This window comes from Symsagittifera roscoffensis, chromosome 1 (genome assembly GCF_963678635.1).
Source record: "Symsagittifera roscoffensis chromosome 1, txSymRosc1.1, whole genome shotgun sequence".
Lineage (NCBI taxonomy): Eukaryota > Metazoa > Xenacoelomorpha > Acoela > Convolutidae > Symsagittifera > Symsagittifera roscoffensis.
Genome location: NC_087062.1, coordinates 7,952,842 through 7,974,265, shown reverse-complemented (window position 1 = coordinate 7,974,265; position 21,424 = coordinate 7,952,842). Strand labels below are relative to the sequence as shown.

Sequence of the window (21,424 nt, the reverse complement as noted above, 5' to 3'; positions counted from 1 at the left end):
GTCTTGTTCGAGACTTATGGTCGCACCAGATGAGTTAGGACCGAAGTGTATAACTCATAGAGTAATTTCGGATAGGGTACACCGTCTGCTCGTCACGCTATCTTATTTTCGGCCGGATAGATTCGTGCAACTTCTTAGTCTAATACCGATCCTAATCTTACTCTTATACTATCTAGTCTCAGGTTGTTTAACTAGTCTCTGCTAGGCTCAATAGATCTAGGGTATACTGGTTTATTGCGGCTGCTGAAGTACTCGGGAGAGTTCAACTAATTTCTACGTTAAATTCAAATCTCTCTGGTGCTGAAATTACAAGTAATTTCAGCACTTACAAATAAGTGGATTGTTAGTTAGATGGATCATGATTGGTTAATATTAAATACTTTACATTGGTAAAATATCTAATTTATCCAATCATAAAATGTAGTTTAGATCAGGTTCCAGTTATGTAACTTATGTTTATTAGGTATTATGTACTATATTATTAACTCAAGCTACCAAGGTCAACATGGTAGTGACCGTCAACTGTGTGTTCAGCCATTGGCGCTGGTGACCAAAACGAATTCAAGTTGTCTTACTTACTTCTCTTTACTGACAACGTACATTGATACGTAACCAATGAGTATACTTCTACAGTGAGAATCTGAGAATCAAATAGATGATTAGAGTTTTTTTCAGTGCATCGTTTTAACTCATATCTCCGAACTTAATAAAACATTATATGAATAACTTATCATAATGAGAAAAACTAAAATCGCTTTAATTTTTACTGTCATGACTAACTTTTACATGCAGCGAAGTAGACACTCTTGTCGAACCCCCAGAAGAAAGGCTTGCACGCATCGCACCTCTTTCCAGTGACCCCTGGCTTACACAGACACTGACCCATCTCATCACACAGGTCAGAGTAGGACCCGTAGGGGTCACAGTCGCAGAATTCGGGACACCCTTCGTAATTTTGGCCCCCAGATGGAGTGTAGTTGTCCTTGCAGCAGCCGAAGGGACTGTCGGAGCAGGGAGGGAAGACCTCCACCATCCAGGATTCTACAAGGAATGAGAAGGTACTTTTTCGAGGACAAAAAAACTGGCTAAATCTAAGATAACTACGAAAAAATAATACGTTTCCTGCTTTTTACAAAAATTAAGAGCAAGATTATCTTTTCATTAGCTACAGAATTGTTGTAAGAACTGTTTACTAAGTTCGCAATGATATTCATATAAATATATTTTTAAATAAGTAATCTGGCATCCTCATTATAGCCATTCATTGAAAAGAGACGACTATTTGGTAGGTAAGATAACCGTAATGCATATTGCTGCACCGATTGTTACAAGGGGTATTAGTTAGGGGGCGCAACATTTGATCCCCGTTTGAGCTGAACAACTCGTAGGTTGGTCCTCTCTCGCGTGAATAAATAGTCTTATCTTAAACAGTTGATAACTAACTGAGGCTACAGCAGGTGCTCCTCTCACAAAATGCACCCGTTGGACACTGACTGTCGTCCGAACATCTGAAGATGTCCTCGGCCATATCATCCCGATACACTAGAGAGGAGTCGTCCCCGAAGCACGAATCTAAACCCAAAATCTTGTTGTCCGCTACTTCAAAGTTGATTTTTTTAGCGTGATTTCAGGTAGCTCAAAACAAGCGCATAAATATTATATGGGTATCATTTTCACAGTTTTTCGGTCATGCTTTGGGTTCGAAAATGTCATTAAGGTGCAAAAATCTGAAGTTACCCAAAACTGGTTGCTGCGTTTTTTGCGTCAGGCGTGAAAACCTTGCTGAACCATTTTTAGCCGTGAGAGATAGGAAAGGCTGAACGTCTTCACTTGAAAGTTTCTTGAGTATTTCAGATTCTCTTACTTCGCAAAAATGAAAGGCATAATCGCAAAAAAAAAACATCTCAGAAGTTGCATGTTTCTTTACAAACTTTTTTTGGTCCAAATATAAACATGCAAAAAAATGCAGCTGACTTTTTAGCGGTCCAATTTAAAAAAGATTTAGGCAATCGCGGTTAAAACCTGAATTTTTCAAAACTTATAAATTATAAACGCACAATTATACCCAATTATATTACACAATTTTTGAAGATTGATGAATACGAACTACAATTATTTTTAAAATATCACTGTCTAAGAGCATCAGCAGAATAATTACTTTTGATGTCACAGATTATCCGGTCGTTTGTGACTTTGTAGCTCACATTGTTCATACATTCTGAGAATTTCAGCTCGCACGTAGTCTCAAAAGCCATTCCCGACTCAGTGCAAATTGAAGAGTCGTCCAATTTCGTTTTCGTCTTAGTGGACACTGACTTCTTGTCGGCTATCATAGATGTGGGGGGACAAGGCTTGCACGTGCATTCCACTTGGCCGTTGCGTCCAGTTGGCAGACATTCTCGGGGCGCTTTGCATTGTTTGCGGCACTGTTCTATTACAGAGCCAAAACTTTTCATTCAAATTTTGGATCTTGTTAATTATATACCCATTAAAAAAAGGCGATTCGCTACGAAGTAACCATGAAAAACTATGTTGTGAATAGAAATTACTTGATATGACTTGACTCTCGGAAACGTCAAAAGTTAGAATATATTGAAAAAAAAGATAAGAAAAGGAAAGAAGATTTTGTGTCGTCATCACTAACCGGAAGCGAACTTTTCATTGCAGAAACCTTTGTTGTTCAGTTTGATTTCAGCACTCTTTTTTGTACACGCATCCTTTCTCAATTCACACATGTTTGAATAAGTCACTCCGAGAGAAGAGCAAACGGGGTCGAAGTTCTCGCCCTCGCACGATTCGCGACACGAACACTCTCGTTTCTCGTCGCGGCTGAAGCACTCGGCTAAGAAGGGACACTGGTAGCCCTCGCATAGGTCAGGGGGACAAAATCCATCACGCATCACCGCTATGTCAACCTAAAGAAAACACCAAAAAACTAAAAAAAAAACATTTTAAAACCAGAGTTTAAAACTTGTCTTTCCCAAAAACTTTTTGCTTGTCGAGTTTGGAAATATTAAAAGTTGAATCAATATTAACTTCTTTTTTACAGTTGAAAATTAATCTGGTTATTTAATCGACATTAAATTCATATGAGCAAACACATTTCACATTTTTTCTAGTCTGTTATGAAAACTTAAACATAGCATGAACTGGCTCGCACTTATTTAGTGCAGATTTAGTTCTGAAGCTTAAATTGACAAATTTGTCCTTTTCCAGATTTCGCCATTTTTCAAAGAGCCTTTTACAGTGGACTCGTGGTTGGGCGGTTTGCATGCGTTGACGCTGGCGCTGGCGCTGGCGCTGGCGCTGGCGCGCCGATAACCGCCACGCGTTTCCATAAACAGTTCCGGAGTGCAAGGTCGCAACACGTATCAGCTCAATACAGCAACGCTTTATAAATATGGTATTCCATCAAAGGCCATGACTTCCTAGCTGCGACCAAAAATGCTGCCTATTTTTCTGAAGATTCGGCTCATTACTTTTGATCCATGGAACAAAAGCCTGACAAATTTCTGGAAAAATGACGATCGATTAAGAAGACCAATATTTTAAAAACGTGAACTCATCCGTTTCTTTTCACCAGAAATTAGGTTATTCACACGATACTCTTAAAAAATTAGGCAGATCTCATTAAACAGATGAAGCAGAGTACATTAAGCAGACCTCAAAAAACCTAGACTAAAAAGGGAACCAATTTCAATCCGGGAAGATATGGACTAAACAAAAAAAACGGTTTGTACCATTGACTTGTTTGTACTGGCCTTGTTTTTGCAGGAAGTGTCTCTAAGGTGACATAAGTTGGAGTAGTTTCTGTTGTCAGTGCCGCAGAGGGGTCTCCTCCCCCAGAGACTGCAGTCTAATTGGGGACACTCACACCTGGTGCTGTTCAGGGACACCAGCACACACGTCGCGTAGTGGCGACACTCCCTCCCCACACACAAATCTGAATCAGGGAAATTGGAAGTTTAAGGGAGATATTTTCATAAGTTTGAGATAAAAAAAAAGACGCTAATCAATCAAATGGACTTTGCTCAAAAAATGGACAAAAGCGAAGCAATGGATGCTTTTTTCACCGGGATTATAAATAATTGAAATAAACCTCAATAAAGAAATGTTTATAAAAGAAATGTTTTTGGGAAAAGTTTAATTACAAAGCGCTGAGTTTTTTCATCCTGTTTAAAAGCGCCCTGTGAGAGCTAAAAAATGGTTCAAGCCGATTTTTTCAATTTCTCATGTTTTTTAAACTCAAATTGCTCCCTAAACCCGAGAATTCTTTTAATACAAACAGGCTCGGATCGAGGACTTTCTCGAGGAATGGGGGGGGGGGTGCATTTTCAAAACAATTTTGAAAACTTTGTCGACCTTTTTTTTAGGTCGACCAAATTGACCACTATAAAGACCCAAGTTTGACCAAATTTTCTGCGCCGCATGCAAATTTTTGGAAATTTTCGACTAAAATATTGCGTTTTTTCGACGCGCGCTTCCCCCTCATAATAAGTATAGATTGGCGTCAAAGGCGCCTTTAGAAAAATTTTTAGGTCAGTCAGCCAAAAATGGATATCTCAAAATAGTACAAAGGGGGGACCCTTTGGGTCAGCTGGGGTTCGAATCTCTGAGAAAAAGAACATGCCCCCCGCCCCCTCCCTAAATCCGCTACTGAGTACAAATAAGAAATTAGCCTGGCTAAAACCACTGACCTGGACAGGGTGCATTTGAGAGGAGTGTCACCTGTTTCTCCCCCGGACTCTTCCTGCAGTTGGCCATGTCCAGCTCACACTGGCTGTCATACGTTGTCAGGTCAGACCCACACACAGGTGCTGTAATCAAAGTCAGGAGGAAATGAGACGCCTCATTTGGCATACATATCTATTAGCATAGCACTACCCGCACTCAGTAAAAAGAGAAAATAATCGGTTATATTATAATTATAATCGTACTTTTAGCAAAATTATAATCGATTTTAACGATTTTTATTGTTTCGAAAAATAGTAACATTATAATCCATTTTAAATCAATAATAATCAATTTTTTTTGAAATTTATGGAGACTAATTATAAAAATCCATTATAATCTATTATTTTCTGTTTTTACTGAGTGCGGGTAGCAAACTGTTGATAGCGATTTTAACAACAGGTCTTAAAGTTTCACGAGCTTTATTATTTTCTCGGTTATACCCCTTATATGAGGAGAGAAAACTAAAAATCCAGTGAAATAGAAAATATTGTGGGCTTCAATAAATCTGCTGGTAAATTAACCTAACTTAGTGTTCCGAACATTTTGTATTCGGGTGAGTTTTAGTTTATAAATGTTTTCCACGCAAAATCAGGTACAACAAATTGAAACAGGTTGAGTGATGATTCCTATTTAGTCTGTTTCATTTGTGATTCGAACGATATTCAAAAAATTAAATATTCTCTCAGTGTCGGAAAAACGAGAAAAACCTGGTTGAAGTTTTTAATAGTTAGTCCAATTTCAAGCTGATAAAGCGAATGATGATAATTTATAATAAACTTATTATAAGCTGATAGCAGCCTTTAAGACTTCGTAAAGCCAAAATCCTAATACAGTAAAATGAAATTAACGGACTTTTTTGGCGCTTTTTTGGGGAAAAAAAGTAAAAAAGCAAAAAAAAATACTCTGCCAAAAATGTGAAAAAAAAAATCATTTTTTTGGTTTTTTAATTTTTCTTAGTTTTTTCTGATTTTTTCTATTACTATCGAAACTTACTATTGATTTTTTGGCAGATCTTCACATCACACCATAAATAAAAAAACAACGCAATTTTAGTTTTTTTTTAAATGATGGCCGGAGCTTCCTGCGCTAATTGCATAACAACCAGCTATCCTTGTTAGTATGGCTTTGGTCAACGTCACATTTAGGCGAAAACCACGCCCGGCTTGCTTCTCCGATCTCGCCATAACAGAACAAGGGTAGCCGGTTATTTTGCAAATAAAACAGAATGTTCCCAACATAGTCTGAACAAAAAAAAAAACATTTTTTTTTTCAAATTATTTTCGTTTTTTCTATGCGGTGTTATGAAAAGATCTTAACTAAACAATGAAAACTAAGCATATTTGACATTCAAATCGAATAGGGCGATTAGATAACAGTTTTTGAAGAAAAAGACTAAGAAAACGAAAAAAAACTGTAATTAAGATTTTAAAAATATCATTTCACAGTTTTGTCCAAAGTTTTAGCAGAATGTTGAAAAATTTTATCCCCAAAATGGCGCTAAAAACCCAAAAAAAACAATTTCGTTTGAAGGAAGTTAATTTTTCACGGCTTAAATTGAGCTGAAATAAGCTTTTGTAAATCTGCACGCTGAACTTATTAGCTGGAAATTAGACCAAAAACAAAAATTTTGAAACGGTTTTTCTAGACACTGAGATTTTTTTTTGTGAATTAGTGTCGCTCGAATCACGACTGAAAGGGATTCAATAAAATTTTTGGTTCAACCTATTCCATTGATTATTTGTGGTACCTGATTTTGCGAGGAAAACAAAGAAAAAAACCAAAACACACCCGAATATAAAGTTCCTCAGCATTTTTCAAATCGTCGGGAAAACAAGGATTTTGTGTATGTAGCACAAAAAACACTATCATACTGATTGAAGAAAAATTAACAAAAAAATTGAGAACTAAAAAAAATAATTTTTGTTTTTCAACTTTAAAAAAAATTTCGTTTTCCTGTTATTATTATTATTTAAAAGGGTATTAGATTAGGGTTATAAAGTGTGCAAAGTGGTAACAGTAGCTAACGTAGCTTCAAGAATGTAGTAAACTTTTGGTTAAAATTTTAGGTCAGACTTTACTCAAATTGTCTAATTTAGTCTGGAACACGAAACTATTGTGAACAGTTTTTTTCGATATCAAATATCAAGATAACTTTGTATATTTTCCTTTACTAATCGTTTGCTAACCCATATCACAATTAATAGGGCTTCAATACGGTACAACTTTTGACACCTACGAGATATATTTGAGTAGTCAAAATCAGGAAAAAATAACAAAATTACGCGATAGTTTTCCGCAACTCATTTAGGGTGGTAAAAGATGTTGGTCGGAAAAAAAACCGAGAAAGTGGTGCATTTAAATTTAAAAGAGAACCGTGAACTAAAAATTATACTTTGTGAGATGTATAGAGAAAAAGAGAGAGTGGCTCAAAAAGGGTGAAAAAAAGGGAGTCGTGATGTCGTCTTTAGGATTTCCACACACGGTCTTGCGAAGCTATCCCTTTTACCGTGCTAAAGCAGGGGGCACTAAGGCTCGGTATTAACGACAATCCCGAAAGGGTTATTTTAGTGGTGAGTTGTCCTCTACTGTATTCTATTGCTCCCCCTTGGTCAGTGATGCTCTTGCTCGCTATATCTCGCTTGAAGTCGCGTATAACGAATTCCTTTCTCTCAAATAAATTCAATATATATATATATGTCTGAATGAATACAAAGGGCCTACTAGTTCGGCCAGCGTATAATTTAATAATATACAACAGAATGGTTTGCGATCTGTACACGCTTAACAATTTCTTCTGCGTACTCGGTCAGTACACGTGTCGACTAAGCACTCTGACTTGTGCTAGCTTCTGCTCTAACTAATATTCCACAAGGCACTTCGACTTGCGTTCTTACTTCACTCGCTGTGAAACAATTAACTGATGAGTTCAGATAGCGACCACAACTGGGACCTACTGAATCTTACGTTCGTTAACTCGTTATGCTTAAAATCCGCTCTCTAACCTCCACTTCATATCTCTATTTGTGCTCCGTTTTTGTTAAAGTCACGCCACTTCATATCGGTGCTGTCATCCCCTTAAGCACAACCGCCCCCTATGGTTTTCCCTTTCACCTACTCCCCCTGTCAAAGCTGACGGGTCTCAAGTCCGGGGTTTTTATCGACTTGTTCACGTTTCGTAAATACATCCCCCTGCGGTTGGCATCGTAAATCGGGTAAGTAACCGAAGTCGTATGATTCTTATCAGTTAAAACCCCCCTTCGCTACTTACTTAAATACCAACTGACTTCGGTGTCAAATCTTGACCCAAGCAACGAAGTCATACGATCCCAATAAACTAACCATAACCCGATTTTGAACCAAATTTACTAATATTTTCCCTATCATGTTAGGATAAAATACACGGTCGGTAAGTCGAAAATTTGCTAGAATTACCGATTCTACACGTGAAAAGGGAGTCGTGAAAAGGGAGTCGTGAATATAATTTAATAAAGTTTGCACTAAAAAGTATGTTTTGTGAGATGTATATAAAATGATATACTGCACCTATTTGTGAGGAGGGACAGTCGTCTCTGCAGACACAATTGGGTTTGTTGTCTTCGTCCACGATACACGTGAGTCCTGGTCCACGAGCAGAGCAGGAGATACGGTCACACGGGTTGCGATCTGCGAAAAATCATTCTTCGGTCTTTCTGTTTTCTAAGGTGTAAAATAAAAAAGCTAAATGTGAAAACTTGAAATAAACGAGCCATAAATTTCGATAATTCTAGGACTGCAATCGACAAGTTTTGAATAAATCAGTTTTTTTTTCTTAAATATCTGGACTAGTTACAGACGAAATTATCAAACAGCAGAAAATTTTGTTCTCTCAATAGACAAAGTTAACATCTTCTACCTCAATATTCGTTTCGGACTAAATTTACTTCTGAAATTTAAAATATCTGAATTTATCCAGGAAACTGATTAGACAACTGTTTGAAAGATAAACTTGTAAAACTTGTTATATTTCACCAATTTTGAAGTTGTCGCACACTCCGTAGAAAACAGTCTGCACAGTGGATTGAGTGGAGCACTCATACAGTCTCTTCAGACAAAGATTGTCAAATGTCTGCAAAGATCCATCCGAAGACTTCTTCCCACACACTGAAAATAATGAACCTTTCGGTCTTTTTAATGTTAAGGGAAAGCTCAAACATCGCTTTATCAAAGCTCAAAAACCAATAAGTTTTTAGGTGTATTTGAAAATAAGTTTTCAAAAATGTTTCTGAAATCACTTTAAAAAAATCACAACTCAAAGCTCAAAAAAAAAAAATTTATTTGTATTTGAAAATCAATTTTTTTTGGATAATCAATAATGTATAGTCAAAGTTGTTATTGTTTATACTTTGTCCGAATGAAACAAATCTCTGTCTGCTCAATAAAATCAAAGTGAAAGAAATATAGGTTTTAGACTGCACTTACCTAAAAACATGATTATTTTTTTTAAATGAAGGTTGAAAATTGATGACCGTAAGACTAGCTCACCGGGTGCGAAGTGTGACCCGCATTTGAAGTTGCACAAACAGACCAATTGTCTCTCCTGGGTGACATTGCACGAGGAGTAGTGGCCACATTTCTTACCACAAACTGGACATACAAGAAAGGGATTCAGTTAAGAGGCGAGGAGAAACAAAAGGTTAATTACAATTATATCAGGTTTCATCAAGTTAAGTTAAGACAATTTATCTGATCAAGGAAACCAGCGGCATTTATGACTCTCCTCTTTTTCCTTTCCCCGAACAGTGAAACGAAATTTTCTGTTTTCACTATCCGGTTGTTAGAAAAATTGGCATGCGAACTAATTAGGCCATGACAAAGATATTTGGTCTGATTTTTGACCTTGTAAGACCCCTCGTTACATCTTAAAATTGATTCTTTTGTGAGATTGGGGAGGGGAGGGGGAGGGGAGGGGGAAGAGAGGGGAGGGGAGGGAGGGGGAGGGGAGGGGGGGTAGGGGGGGTAGGAGCAAGATCATTTACCTCTTCCACCCCATTGTAACACTTCGCAGGGGCTCTCTGCAATGACAGCTATGTCCTTCTGGTACACACAGCTGTACTGTGCCAAATCACACCTGCTCATAGTCTTACCCTCACCTAAATAGATGCAGATAATTTATTCAAGAGAGAGTTATACTTGTACAATAGGTTAACGAGACTGCTTGTTCAGAAGATTTCACTAAGAATCATGCAAAAAGCTATACAGCTTATCTAGGCCTGACCCTGAAAAACTTAAGACAGAGAAATTGAAACCAAAACGATGTTTTTTTTAAACAAAAAAAAGATGAAAGTGTCCAAAGTTGGCGAACGTTTTCGATTACGACTATTGCAAATTGTAATCATTAAAAATATTTAAAATAATCAATTATAAAAATGTAGATTCGGACCTTCCAAAATGCTCTCAAACAGTCTTGTAGCCTTACGATGACCATTCGAATCGGCGCTACTAAAATTTTACTTCTGTAAATAGTTTTGTCATGTGATCGATTGGTTAACAAAATTATTTTAGTTGAAAAGGCATGAAAACTCGCGTTTCTATATTACTGAAGTGATTTAAAAACAAAACCCTTTGACCTCATCTAGAGAACTGAGGATTCACTTTCCAATTGGCGATAACAGTTGTGCTCCAATATGCTTGCATGTACAAACTCACAATTGAGGACAAGGATGGTCATTACGAGGCCAAACTGTGCACTGGATAGGCGCAAAATTTTGTGTTTGCATGTTCGTGGATTCCAGATGCAAAACTTTAAACATGTTAAGTTTTTTATCGGAACGATCAACGAAAAGGAAAGAACAAAAAAGACCAAAGAGAGAGTCCTTGTTGCGGAATTTGCTTACAATTCACAAAATGCACTGTTTGGCCTCGTAATGGTACGATAAGCAAAATTTTTTATTATTGCTTTAAATATGTCTACGATTCGATGCAAATGAATACATAAATGAAACTTGTAAGTCCATAAATTGTATGTCTATACTGTGTCCTTACTAGTGCACACCAATTGTTCCCTTCCAGAGTTCCCTGAGGCACACTCGAGTAGCTGGTCACGTGAGCAGGCACAGTAGGGTTTCCGGGCTGCATCCAGCCGGCACACTCCGCCTGTGTTGCGGGCGCAGGGGTAGAGGTTCTTGCGACGCATTGCTTCACATGGATCTGATCAATTAGTCCATTTTCAAACATTAGCCGAAAAAATTTCAAAACCACATGGATATCATATTTAAGGATAAATTACAAAAAAGAATCATGAAAATAATGTCATTTATAATATTGATGTTGTCATTTACAACATTTTTTATCAGCAAATAAACAAAAATAAAGGCATAATTTACAAAGTTGTACCTCATTTATGTGAAGTCAAATTTTTTAAAAGTCTCATTTCTTTATAATATTGTCATTTTCAAAAAGTTTAAGGTTTAGCTTCGTTTAGTTGGTATTTATGATTTTCTTAGTATTGAAAGTTTAATGACAATTGAATGATGACTCACCGCAGTTGGTGTTGAACTTGACCTTGATTGGCCTCTGGGTGGGACACATGTCTTTCTCAATCTCACACTTGCTGCTGTAGTCCCGCCCATTGTCCCCACACAACTCCACCCCCTCACTCCCATTACCCCAATCTCCCTCCCCCTCCCCACTCCCTCCAATCTTGGAACCCACACTCTTGCTCCCCTCGTCACCTCCCCCCGGGGATGCGGGGGAGGGGCAAGATTTGGGACAGACGCATCTGGCGGATATTTTGTCAGTGCTGGACAGACAGTAAGCTCCGTGGTAGCACTTGAGACGGTCACAAGGGTCAGGCAGATCTAGATCGAAAAAAAACCGTCAATTAAAATCAAATATTAAGAAGCCTTTTAGCTTTTTTCCACAACTTATTCGATTTTTATGTACTTAGCTAACTTTGGCTTAAATGGATTTAACAGTTCATTCACATTATGATCAGGACACGTTCATTCTCTCCGGCGGAGAGAATGCTCTCTCACATCTAGATGTTTTATTTTGCAGGTTAATTCACTTCTTATTTTTTAACCTTTTAATTGTATGCTAAAAATATTAGCTGTAACACGTATTTTTTATCATGGCGCAGTCAACAACGAATCCAATATGAGAGGAATACCTCCATCTCGACAAAACCATACGAGTGACCCACCAGTTCCTCGGGAAGAGTGGAGCGATCTTTTTCATCATGCTATAATCGCGAAGGAAAATGTAGATATCGAAAACCACTTAATCCGATTAAAATACATCACCCACAACCCTCAGTATTTGAGGATCAGACAAAAAATGAATCGGAAAACCACGAGAATAGCTCGACTCGAAAAAAATATCCGAGAAAAGATGCGATACGAAGACGAAAAACTACCATCAAGTAAGTCAGAAACTAAACGATTCAATGGAATGAGAATTGACAAAACCGACAAAAAACTCCGCTCAATTCTCTACCTAGCCCTCGGAAAAAAAGGAAAAACGATAATCGGACAAAAAAAATCACAAAAGTGAAAATTCTTCAAATCTCCTGCAAAGAGTTATGGTAAAATCTGTCCGGGCGTTTGTGAGAAAAACAAATATAACTTTTGAAAGGTACAAGTTGCTCAACAGAAAACAACGCAAAAAATCGTTGGACCAATTTTAGGGAGTCTTGACCGAAATGGCAAAAAAATGTGAAATATTCGCCGGAGAAGACGAATGGATAAGGGATATTTTTATAAGCGACATGAAAAACTCAGATATTCAGAGAAAATTACTGAGAAAAACCCTCCCACCTCTGGAGACACTAAACTTTGATAGCATTGATAGACGAAAAAGTGATAATGAAGGGGACTAATAGTTTTAAATCCGACGGATCATCTGTATATCAATCCCACAATCTTTTCAACGTTAAAAGAGAACCAACTTTGAATATTGAGCAAAATAATACCTCTATGAAATGTGGCGGTACCGTCTCTAAAGTTCGCTTTGCAGTTTGTCCGGCGAAGGATACAACCTTTACATAATGTAAAAACAAAGTCTACTTCACCAGACTATGTGAGTCTTGTCGTGAAAATGTAAATAAAATAGATATCTAAAATGTAGATAATACAGATTTTTATTATTCTCCCAATATCCCTCACCGGCTGTAAATCTCGACCGTGTAAATAGAGAGTGCTGTAGAGTTATCAAAGCATGGTCAAAATCCGGATAGAGCGACAACTTCAAATTTAATACGATTTTGGACGACAAAGGAAAAGAAATAAAAAAATTGCTAATTATTGGCCTAAAGAAAACCAAGTATTCCTAAATATACAAGTGGACTTTGCCAGTCCGGTTAGTTTCCTTGTGGGAATTGTCCTCCACAAACTGAAGTTACGAAACCCCTTTTTGAAGGCTCATTCGGTGAATCAACGAACAAAGGGTTTATATTGCTGTTTTAGAATGCCATAAACTTTCCAAGATTGCCATTTGTTCGTAACAGAAGGCCGGGAGAGAAATATCCATTGAAATGACAAATTACCAAAAGTGGGGATAGAGCTCTCGCAGAAGCACTTCCCTCATTTTTAGACCAAAAGATCTGTAAGTCTATAATTTTTTTGTTTTCCTGCCAAAGTAGACAGGGAGATCAAATATAATTCTAGGATTTCTACACAACAATTCCTTTGGGTAAAAAAATACAAAAAATCAGATGAAAATTACTCCTTTCCATGAACCTTTAAAATTTATTCAGGTATAAAGTCGACAGGTTTGCCTTCATTTTCTCGAATCATTTAAAATAAATTGAGCCGACTCAACTCCAAAAGACAAATGAAAAGTCTGAAAAATTGCAATGAAGGTAGATTCATTAGCAAAATCGTCATCAGTTGCAAAAAGACAAATCAATCAAATTAGAGCTAGACTCTAAATTCATCAACAAACAAATTTACAAAAATAAAAATAACAAATGCCGAATAGTCAGGAAATGCTTGCTAATGTAGCGGCACAAAATTCATATGATTCCATTGAAAATCATTAGTTCACTAATTTAGATTTGAAAAATGCCTATGGCCAACTGTCACTGGAAATTTTCACAAGTAACCAGTATAATTTTAGTATACTAGACGGCGATATTACCTAGCGTTTGTGGCTAGCGTTTATGGACATGGCAATATATCTAACGATTTTCAATGAGTCACGGACTCATCAACTTTAGGAACAATCATAAAAAATATGCTAATTGCATCCAAAAGAAGTTTCTTAGCTCACAAATACTCCGTTGATGAATTTTCATCGATTTCAGAAAATAATGTCTTTGAGGTCAAATAGTCGAAATGCAAATTCTTCCAAAGAGAAAAAGAACGGTTCGAATGTAAAATTTAAAAATCTGGAATTTCCTGGCTGATAGATGAAGTAAATGCAATCAAATATCTACCCATTCCAAAAAAACTGAATGATTCAGATGGTTTTTTGTGTCTATTAACCAATACAAAAAAAATTACCCCAGAGTTATCTTCCTTGAGAAGCTTTTTATGCCATTTGATGATGAAAAATCTTCTATCTATTGGAATGAAGATCACACAATAAAATTCCAGAGAAATAACCAAGAAATTGTAAGCCTGACAGAAAATAATCATTTCAAGGTAAAACTTAACAGGAGAATAAAGAACGACGCATCCCATAAAAGATTCGGGGCATCTTTGGAACAACTTCACGGAACGATAGGAAAACGGTTTCTTTTGCTTCCAGATTTATAAACCCGCACGAATGGAAACAATCTACCAATGAAGTGAAACTCATAGGAACTGTTTGGGCGGTGGAACACTATAAAAAGTATCTTTACGGATCAAACTTCGAAAATTTTACGAATCATAAAGCCCTTCTTTTTGCCCTGTCAACAAACCACGGGAATAAAACTGACCACATCAGATAAACTAGATGGGTTGATCAATTGCTACCATTTAATTTTTTGGTTGAACACTTGGCAGGAAAAGACATGGCATTCACCGTCCTAACCTCATAAATTCCGCCAGGAAAAGCCTTACGCCCTCGCATTACAATAGAAATGTCGCGGTGGCAACACTTAACAAAAAACAAAACGATATATCCTTCGGCTAACTTCTTATTAGCCTCATTTCTAAAACTTATCAACTCGACTATTTCAGTTTGCGACTTACAACACAATCGAACTAAACTTTGTAATTTGAAATGCATTCCTTCTGATTATTCTGATATTAATTTTTCAAAAATTTCTTTTCCCAATTCTGCTTTTCAAATTTTTAAATTCTCTATTGTAACCTAATCAATTCTTCTTTAGATTTAAAAAATTGTAAATACTGTGAATATTACAAATAAAAAAAAAGTACATAATCTTTCTATTTAAGATAAAGAGAGCATCAAAGTAAATCATTTTTACAAGACATTGAACCAAAATATTGTTAATGCTTCTAAATCTGCATTTGAATTATCCGAGGGAAAACTGATCAGAAAATTGGGTTTTGCTTTACCAAACTCCAACTCAACTTACATTCGATGTTTTAGAAGAAACATCTAATTACCATTTTCCCAACCATTATATTGAAGTAGGTGGGAAGTGAACTAACCAGCAAAAGCCTCTCGTGTTCAGAAAACATGGCCCCAGTACGAGACAAGAAATCGAGAGGGCCACGTCGGACCAAAACCAGGGTTTACAACTACTCAAACTATGCTTCAAGAAGACAACCTTCTGGTCCTAAGAAACCAATTTTCAACACAAGTTACCTATTTTGCGATGAATTTTCGTTCATTTCTTCGGATACTTCCGGTTTTGGTGACTGGGAATGTATAACCGGAGGTTTACCTAACAGGGATTTGGTTAGGGAACGTAAAATTTCGGACGGAACTAACAAATCGAATTATGCTAAATCTTTCCCTCATCCTCAAACCAGCCGGAATAACACAAAATTTGAGATTTTAGATGATCAAGTAATTGAACCTTTAATGCCAGAATGTCCAATAAGCATTATCTCAGCCGAGCCTAAGGAATCCACACTGACATCTAACCTGGACACCACACTACTAATCTGCCTGATGAAAGCAGTTCCCAACAATCAGAAAAACTCCCAGTAAACATCCCAAATTACGATATCGTCGACTCATCTGAGGAGGCCCCAATGGAACAAACGACGACTAGCAAACCCAGTAACTAAACGGTTTTATTTAGGTCAAGCCGAAATGTGGGCCCGCGGAATTTTTACGAACAAAGGTATGTCAAAGATGTTATAGATCAATTAGACGAAGCCTCTGGATCTGCTACTTACCCAATCCTCTTAAAAAGTATCAGCCCAAATGAGTCACAACCAACTTCAGTTTGCTTAAATCCTTCGGATGACTCAGACATATTGTCCGACACTGCTTCATCGATCATCAATTCCCCTTCTTCAGCTGATCGATTTTTAAGAATAGACATAGAAAATTTCGGTGAGAACGCCTATACCGACAGCGAATTGTTCAATGCCAAACTAAAAAATTTCATCAGCGGCGACAAAAACTGAAACTAAAACTTTTTTTAATTTTCATATTATTTTCTCTCCCCTAGTCACTTCTAAACATAAAGTGTTACTCACATTTCATCAATATTTTTTGTAGATGAACGCAATGATTGATATATCTTCAATTCTAATTTTAACCTTATTGAAACCTAATCCACGACTCATAATTTTGCAATCAAAGGGGAGAAAAGGGGCAGTTATTGTTACTTGCTGTAATATACAATTTTTCCTGTATTGAGAAATGATGCAATTCTTCATGTGCCTAGCTTACTTTAGCCTAATTGGATTTGACAGCTCATTTACGATATGATCTTGACACGTTCATTCTCTCCGGCGGAGAGAACCCTCTCACATCTTAATGTTTTAACTTTCGGATAATTTCATTTCTTATTCTTTTAGCCTTTTAATTGTATATAAAAAGAATTAGCTGTAACAAAGTAACATTCTATCAACAACTCCCCTCTCACATTTCAAACTTTTCTTTTTCTCAATTGTTTTACGTGTTATTATGGTTGAACGCAAAGCAACGATATCACAAAGTAAGTTGTGAGGAGCAAAAGTTTTCACGATGAATAGTTTGTTATTATGACAACATAAAATTGGTTTTTAAAAACTGAGTGATATCTATCGCATTGAAGCCCTTGCAGTCGATATTGCGAGTTGCAATGAAAAATTTCAAATAATTTGGCACGCAGTCGAAAAGATTAATTAAAATTTCAAATTGTGTTTTTAATATCAAAAACGACAAACCGATCAGGGGTGGGGGGGGGGGGGGGTTATTTTCAAAAAAAGTTCGAAAGTTTTTCAACCTTTTTGAGCTCGCCAAATTGATTTTACGAGCTCTCAAAATCCCTATAAAGATCCTAGTTTAACCAAAATGTCTGCGCCGCAGGTAAAATTTTGAAAAAACGGGCCAAAAAAACGTTTAAGGCACTTTTTGGAAAACTTTCACCAAAAAATTAGCGTTTTTTGGCGCGCGCTTCATCCTCGGGTCGACACAGTTGGTCGAATCCCTGAGGGTGAGGGTGCATTCCCCGCCCTTCTAAAGCCGCTGGTGAAACCGACATCAAAAGTTGTGATAACTTAAAGAATAAAACTCACCGCAGAATCCCTCGTAGATAACTTTTAACATAGCTCCGATGAAACACGACGTCTTGTTCACTTCACACTCATTCGTATAAGTCACCTGAAAAAGCCCCATGAAAAATTAGCAGTCGCTAAAAACCATGATTTTCTTTATCAGTATTCTTACGAGTGATAAATCACGGCAACAAGACACCGATTGACACAAAGTCATTTCAGCCAATTAGAATTTATATTTCAAACTTGAAAAAAAAAATGAGACATTTCATTCAGTCTTTTGGACAATTAAAGTCTCAAAATACAACCCTTCACTTTTATTATGATTTTTTTTCTTCAATTTTTAACGTTTTCAATTTTAATTTTATTGGATGGAAAATCTCTGCCTTTCGGTTATTCTGCTCCGAGACTAATAACCCTAATATTACCCCGTCATTGGCACAGACTGGGTTGTACTTCTGGAATGCACAGTCAGGACATTTGCACACAGACTGCTGAGTCTGGGCATCCGAAACACACGAGGCCATTGAATGACATCGAACACCTCCACACGACGACTTAGAAGCTGAAAACAAACGGTGACTCTAAAATAAAAAACTTAAACCATGAAATTTCGTTTCATCATAAACTAAGTCTTCAATGATTAAATACTTAGTTTAATTTCGAGCCTTATTTTTCAAGATTGTCTCAAGAATTTAAACGTCTTTCGGTCAAGAGGTTACTAGTTGCAAGCATATCAAGTTTCAAGTTTTTATCTTGCAAGATCTTGCACAATTCTTGAAAATAATGTTTATCTAGCAAGGGCAACGCCACTTTATCTTGCAAGACGCCGCAGTTTATCTTGCAAGACGCCGCGGATTATCTTGCAAGACGCCGAGTTTATCTGGCAACGCCAGTTTATTTAGCAAATTATTTTTATCTAGTAAGAGTCTTGGGGGGGGGGGCTAGGGAATTACACGAAAAGCAAATTAGACGTGACCAACAAAAACGAATTTAATGCAAAATCACAAATATGGGAAATTAGACGTAATTGTATTGTTCGTGTTTGAAATTTGTTTACCGACTACAATTAACTTTCGTTCAGCTTTCTTAAATGCAAATCAACTTTTCACATGCCGCAATTTTCTTATGCCGCATTTTTCACATGCCGAAATTGTATAATTTATGCATTTCAAAAATGTTTTATAATCTTGAAATTAACATTTTATAAATCAATTGAGATAAATATTTTGATATGCAATGGGATCATATATTATTTTTAAAATTATGAAAACTTGTTTTAAGCATTAAGTTTTGTTAGCCCTTTGCTTTCCGTATAAAATTCTAGTTTTGCAAAAAATAATTTAACGTCAAAATTCGTTTTTGTTGGTCACGTCTAATTTCCTAACCCCCGAGTCTTGGCAACGCCAGTTTATCTTGCAAGACGCCGCAGTTTATCTTGCAAAACGCCGCAGTTCATCTTGCAAGACCAGTTTATCTGACAAGGGTCTTGGCAACGCCAGTTCATCTTGCAAGACTCATATTACAAGTTTATCTTGCAAAATTCTTGAAAGATAATTATTGTCGTAGATTGATAATGATCGTCAAGTTGTTTCATTTCAGAAAAAAATCAGAGAGTAGGAAAAAAACAACAAGCTCGGAAGCACAAAGACCTGTATTTGAAAGCATTATTCGGAAAATTGGTCTTCATTCATTACTTGGATTTATTAGGCATTATTCCAAATTCCTGGAAGACAAACATGAAAAACGCTTATCAAGAGTTTTTTATCAACTTAAGATAAACAGGCAACTAAAGAAAATAGCTCAACATTGTTGTTTTGGAATAGAAATTAGATAACGATGATAATTTATTACCAAAAGGAAAAAGGATAGCTGGTTGCCATGCAAATAGCACAGAATGTTCCACCCACATTTATAAAAAAACGTGATAAATGGTCATTCAATTTTTTCAAAATAGGGTCTTTTTTGTGCGTGCTGTGATAATAAAAACTATACAACAGCGTACAACTAAAGTGTTTAGGCATAATCGACAACATTTGTCTTCAAACGACAACAAACAAAACAACGAAAAAAAATACTAATTTTTACTATTTTTTCAGTATAAATTTGCGCCATGGAAGAATGAAACTTGCAATATTAATTTTTCAGCCGGAAAAAAATATATATTAAAAAATTTTCTTGTTTAAGACCTTTTACTTGCTCGCTTTACTCTAGACTAAAACTGTAATTAAAACTCTAAAACAAGTAACAAATTCATACATCAATCTGAGTTTGCGTTTTATCTTTTAATTTGATTTCGAGATCCTTTCAATTATTTGTTCTTTTTTTTCTACGAGATTTTTTTCAAGTCGAAAGCCAATAGTGTCCAAAAGAATTATTAAAAAAAATTAATATCACTGCAGTTAATATCACTTTCAGCTAGATGGTTGTATATATGCTATGGTCGTTAAATGAAGCATATTGTGTACATAGTTAGTTGGGTATCTCCATGAAAAAATATTCATTATTTTCAGAAAAAAATTAGTTTTGTTAGAACCTTAACTGCAAAATTTTCTGTTAAGCATTGGCTATCAACTAGGGCTTGCTTGAGAAAGAGACAACAAGTCCAATCCGGAAAAACGACAAAAACCATGCGTTTAAGTCTGAAAACTTGTATCAGAAGATTTTCAGAGAAATCTGCTAAATATCTCCTGTGTTGGTACTGAGTTAGGACCGAGTTGGTTAACTCATAGAGTAATTTCGGATAGGGTACACCGTCTGCTCGTCACGCTATCTTATTTTCGGCCGGATAGATTCGTGCAACTTCTTAGTCTAATACCGATCCTAATCTTACTCTTATACTATCTAGTCTCAGGTTGTTTAACTAGTCTCTGCTAGGCTCAATAGATCTAGGGTATACTGGTTTATTGCGGTTGCTGAAGTGCTCGGGAGAGTCCAACTAATTTCTAAGTTAAATTCAAATCTCTCTGGTGCTGAAATTACAAGTAACTTCAGCACTTACAAATAAGTGGGTTGTTAGTTAGATGGATCATGATTGGTTAATATTAAATACTTTACATTGGTAAAATATCTAAATTATCCAATCATAAAATGTAGTTTAGATCAGGTTCCACCCATCCGGGTTTTACAGAGTTTTTTAGAATAGTTCTTCTGCAATTCGAAGGATGGATGATGGAAGTTGGTGTTTGGCGAACATCTTATTTCTTCTGTTTCCTTTTTGTTAAAGAAGTTCCAGGAAGCTGGAGTTAGAGACATAAGACGTTGTGTCTTCTAGTGACAACGACTAAGTCTTTGCAACAAACTCAAATCTGATTTCAGAATGGTTGGCTATGTCAGGTTTTTCTGTTCTGCGTGGAGAACTTCTTTTGTGTCTGATCTAGTTTGGGAATGGCGTGGAGATTGTGCGTGGAGGGGATGCCTGGTTACTCGGATCTGTACGTATACTTGAACATCGAGGTGGTCATTGGTCTAGTTCAATGAAGTCCTTTTCTGCGAAGTCAAGTCGTACTCTAAATCCTTTGAGTTGTGATTGTGAGTGGCATATCGATTGTGGTTGGTCATTCTCTCTCGAGTGTAGTGGGGTCGTTTTGTCTTTGGATGTTCGTCCTTGGTGTTGTATTCTGATCTATGTATTGCATAATGTAATTTACATTTTATAAAACATTTATTAGTTTAATATTTTTTAGTTATGATTTTAGTTAGTTGTTTTCACAAAAGCTTTTTGTTTTAGTTCGGTTATTTTGAAGAGTTACTCACACTTGAGTAGCTCTTATTAAAAATAGTGGTGTGGTCACAAAGCGTGGATGTAGCGCGGTGGGTTAGGCCGGCTATAGAGCATGCTCAGGACGTCCTTCCTGGTGGGTTAGGCCAGGAGTGGGAGTATGATTTCATGCGGTTTTTGTGAGGGGTCCTGTTATGTGACAACGTTTTATGTTGGGTTTGTTGTGGTTTTTCTTATGTCTTGTTGGTTATGTCCTTTTTCCCAAAAATCAAATTGTTTGTGGTATGGGTTTGTCTTTTGACTTTTTTGTGTTTTATTATTTCTTTCTTAGACTTTATAATAGTCTTCAAAAGAATAAATTATCCAGTTTTAAACTGGGTTA

The 21,424-nt window shown here is 36.5% G+C and overlaps 1 protein-coding gene across 1 annotated transcript in view; it reads right to left on the bottom strand.

The window, feature by feature from the left end:
• Positions 1-780: 780 nt before the first annotated feature.
• Positions 781-21,424, bottom strand: part of LOC134844346 (agrin-like) — a gene marked incomplete at its 3' end in the record, with an annotated part of 48,898 nt that continues 28,254 nt past the window's right edge. Inside the window, 14 exon segments of the mRNA XM_063861023.1 lie at positions 781-1,041; positions 1,444-1,572; positions 2,159-2,431; positions 2,645-2,915; positions 3,762-3,943; positions 4,698-4,817; positions 8,278-8,397; positions 8,743-8,874; positions 9,256-9,357; positions 9,750-9,863; positions 10,756-10,920; positions 11,253-11,570; positions 17,343-17,427; positions 17,750-17,886. Coding sequence (XP_063717093.1) covers positions 781-1,041; positions 1,444-1,572; positions 2,159-2,431; positions 2,645-2,915; positions 3,762-3,943; positions 4,698-4,817; positions 8,278-8,397; positions 8,743-8,874; positions 9,256-9,357; positions 9,750-9,863; positions 10,756-10,920; positions 11,253-11,570; positions 17,343-17,427; positions 17,750-17,886 — 2,409 coding nt within the window.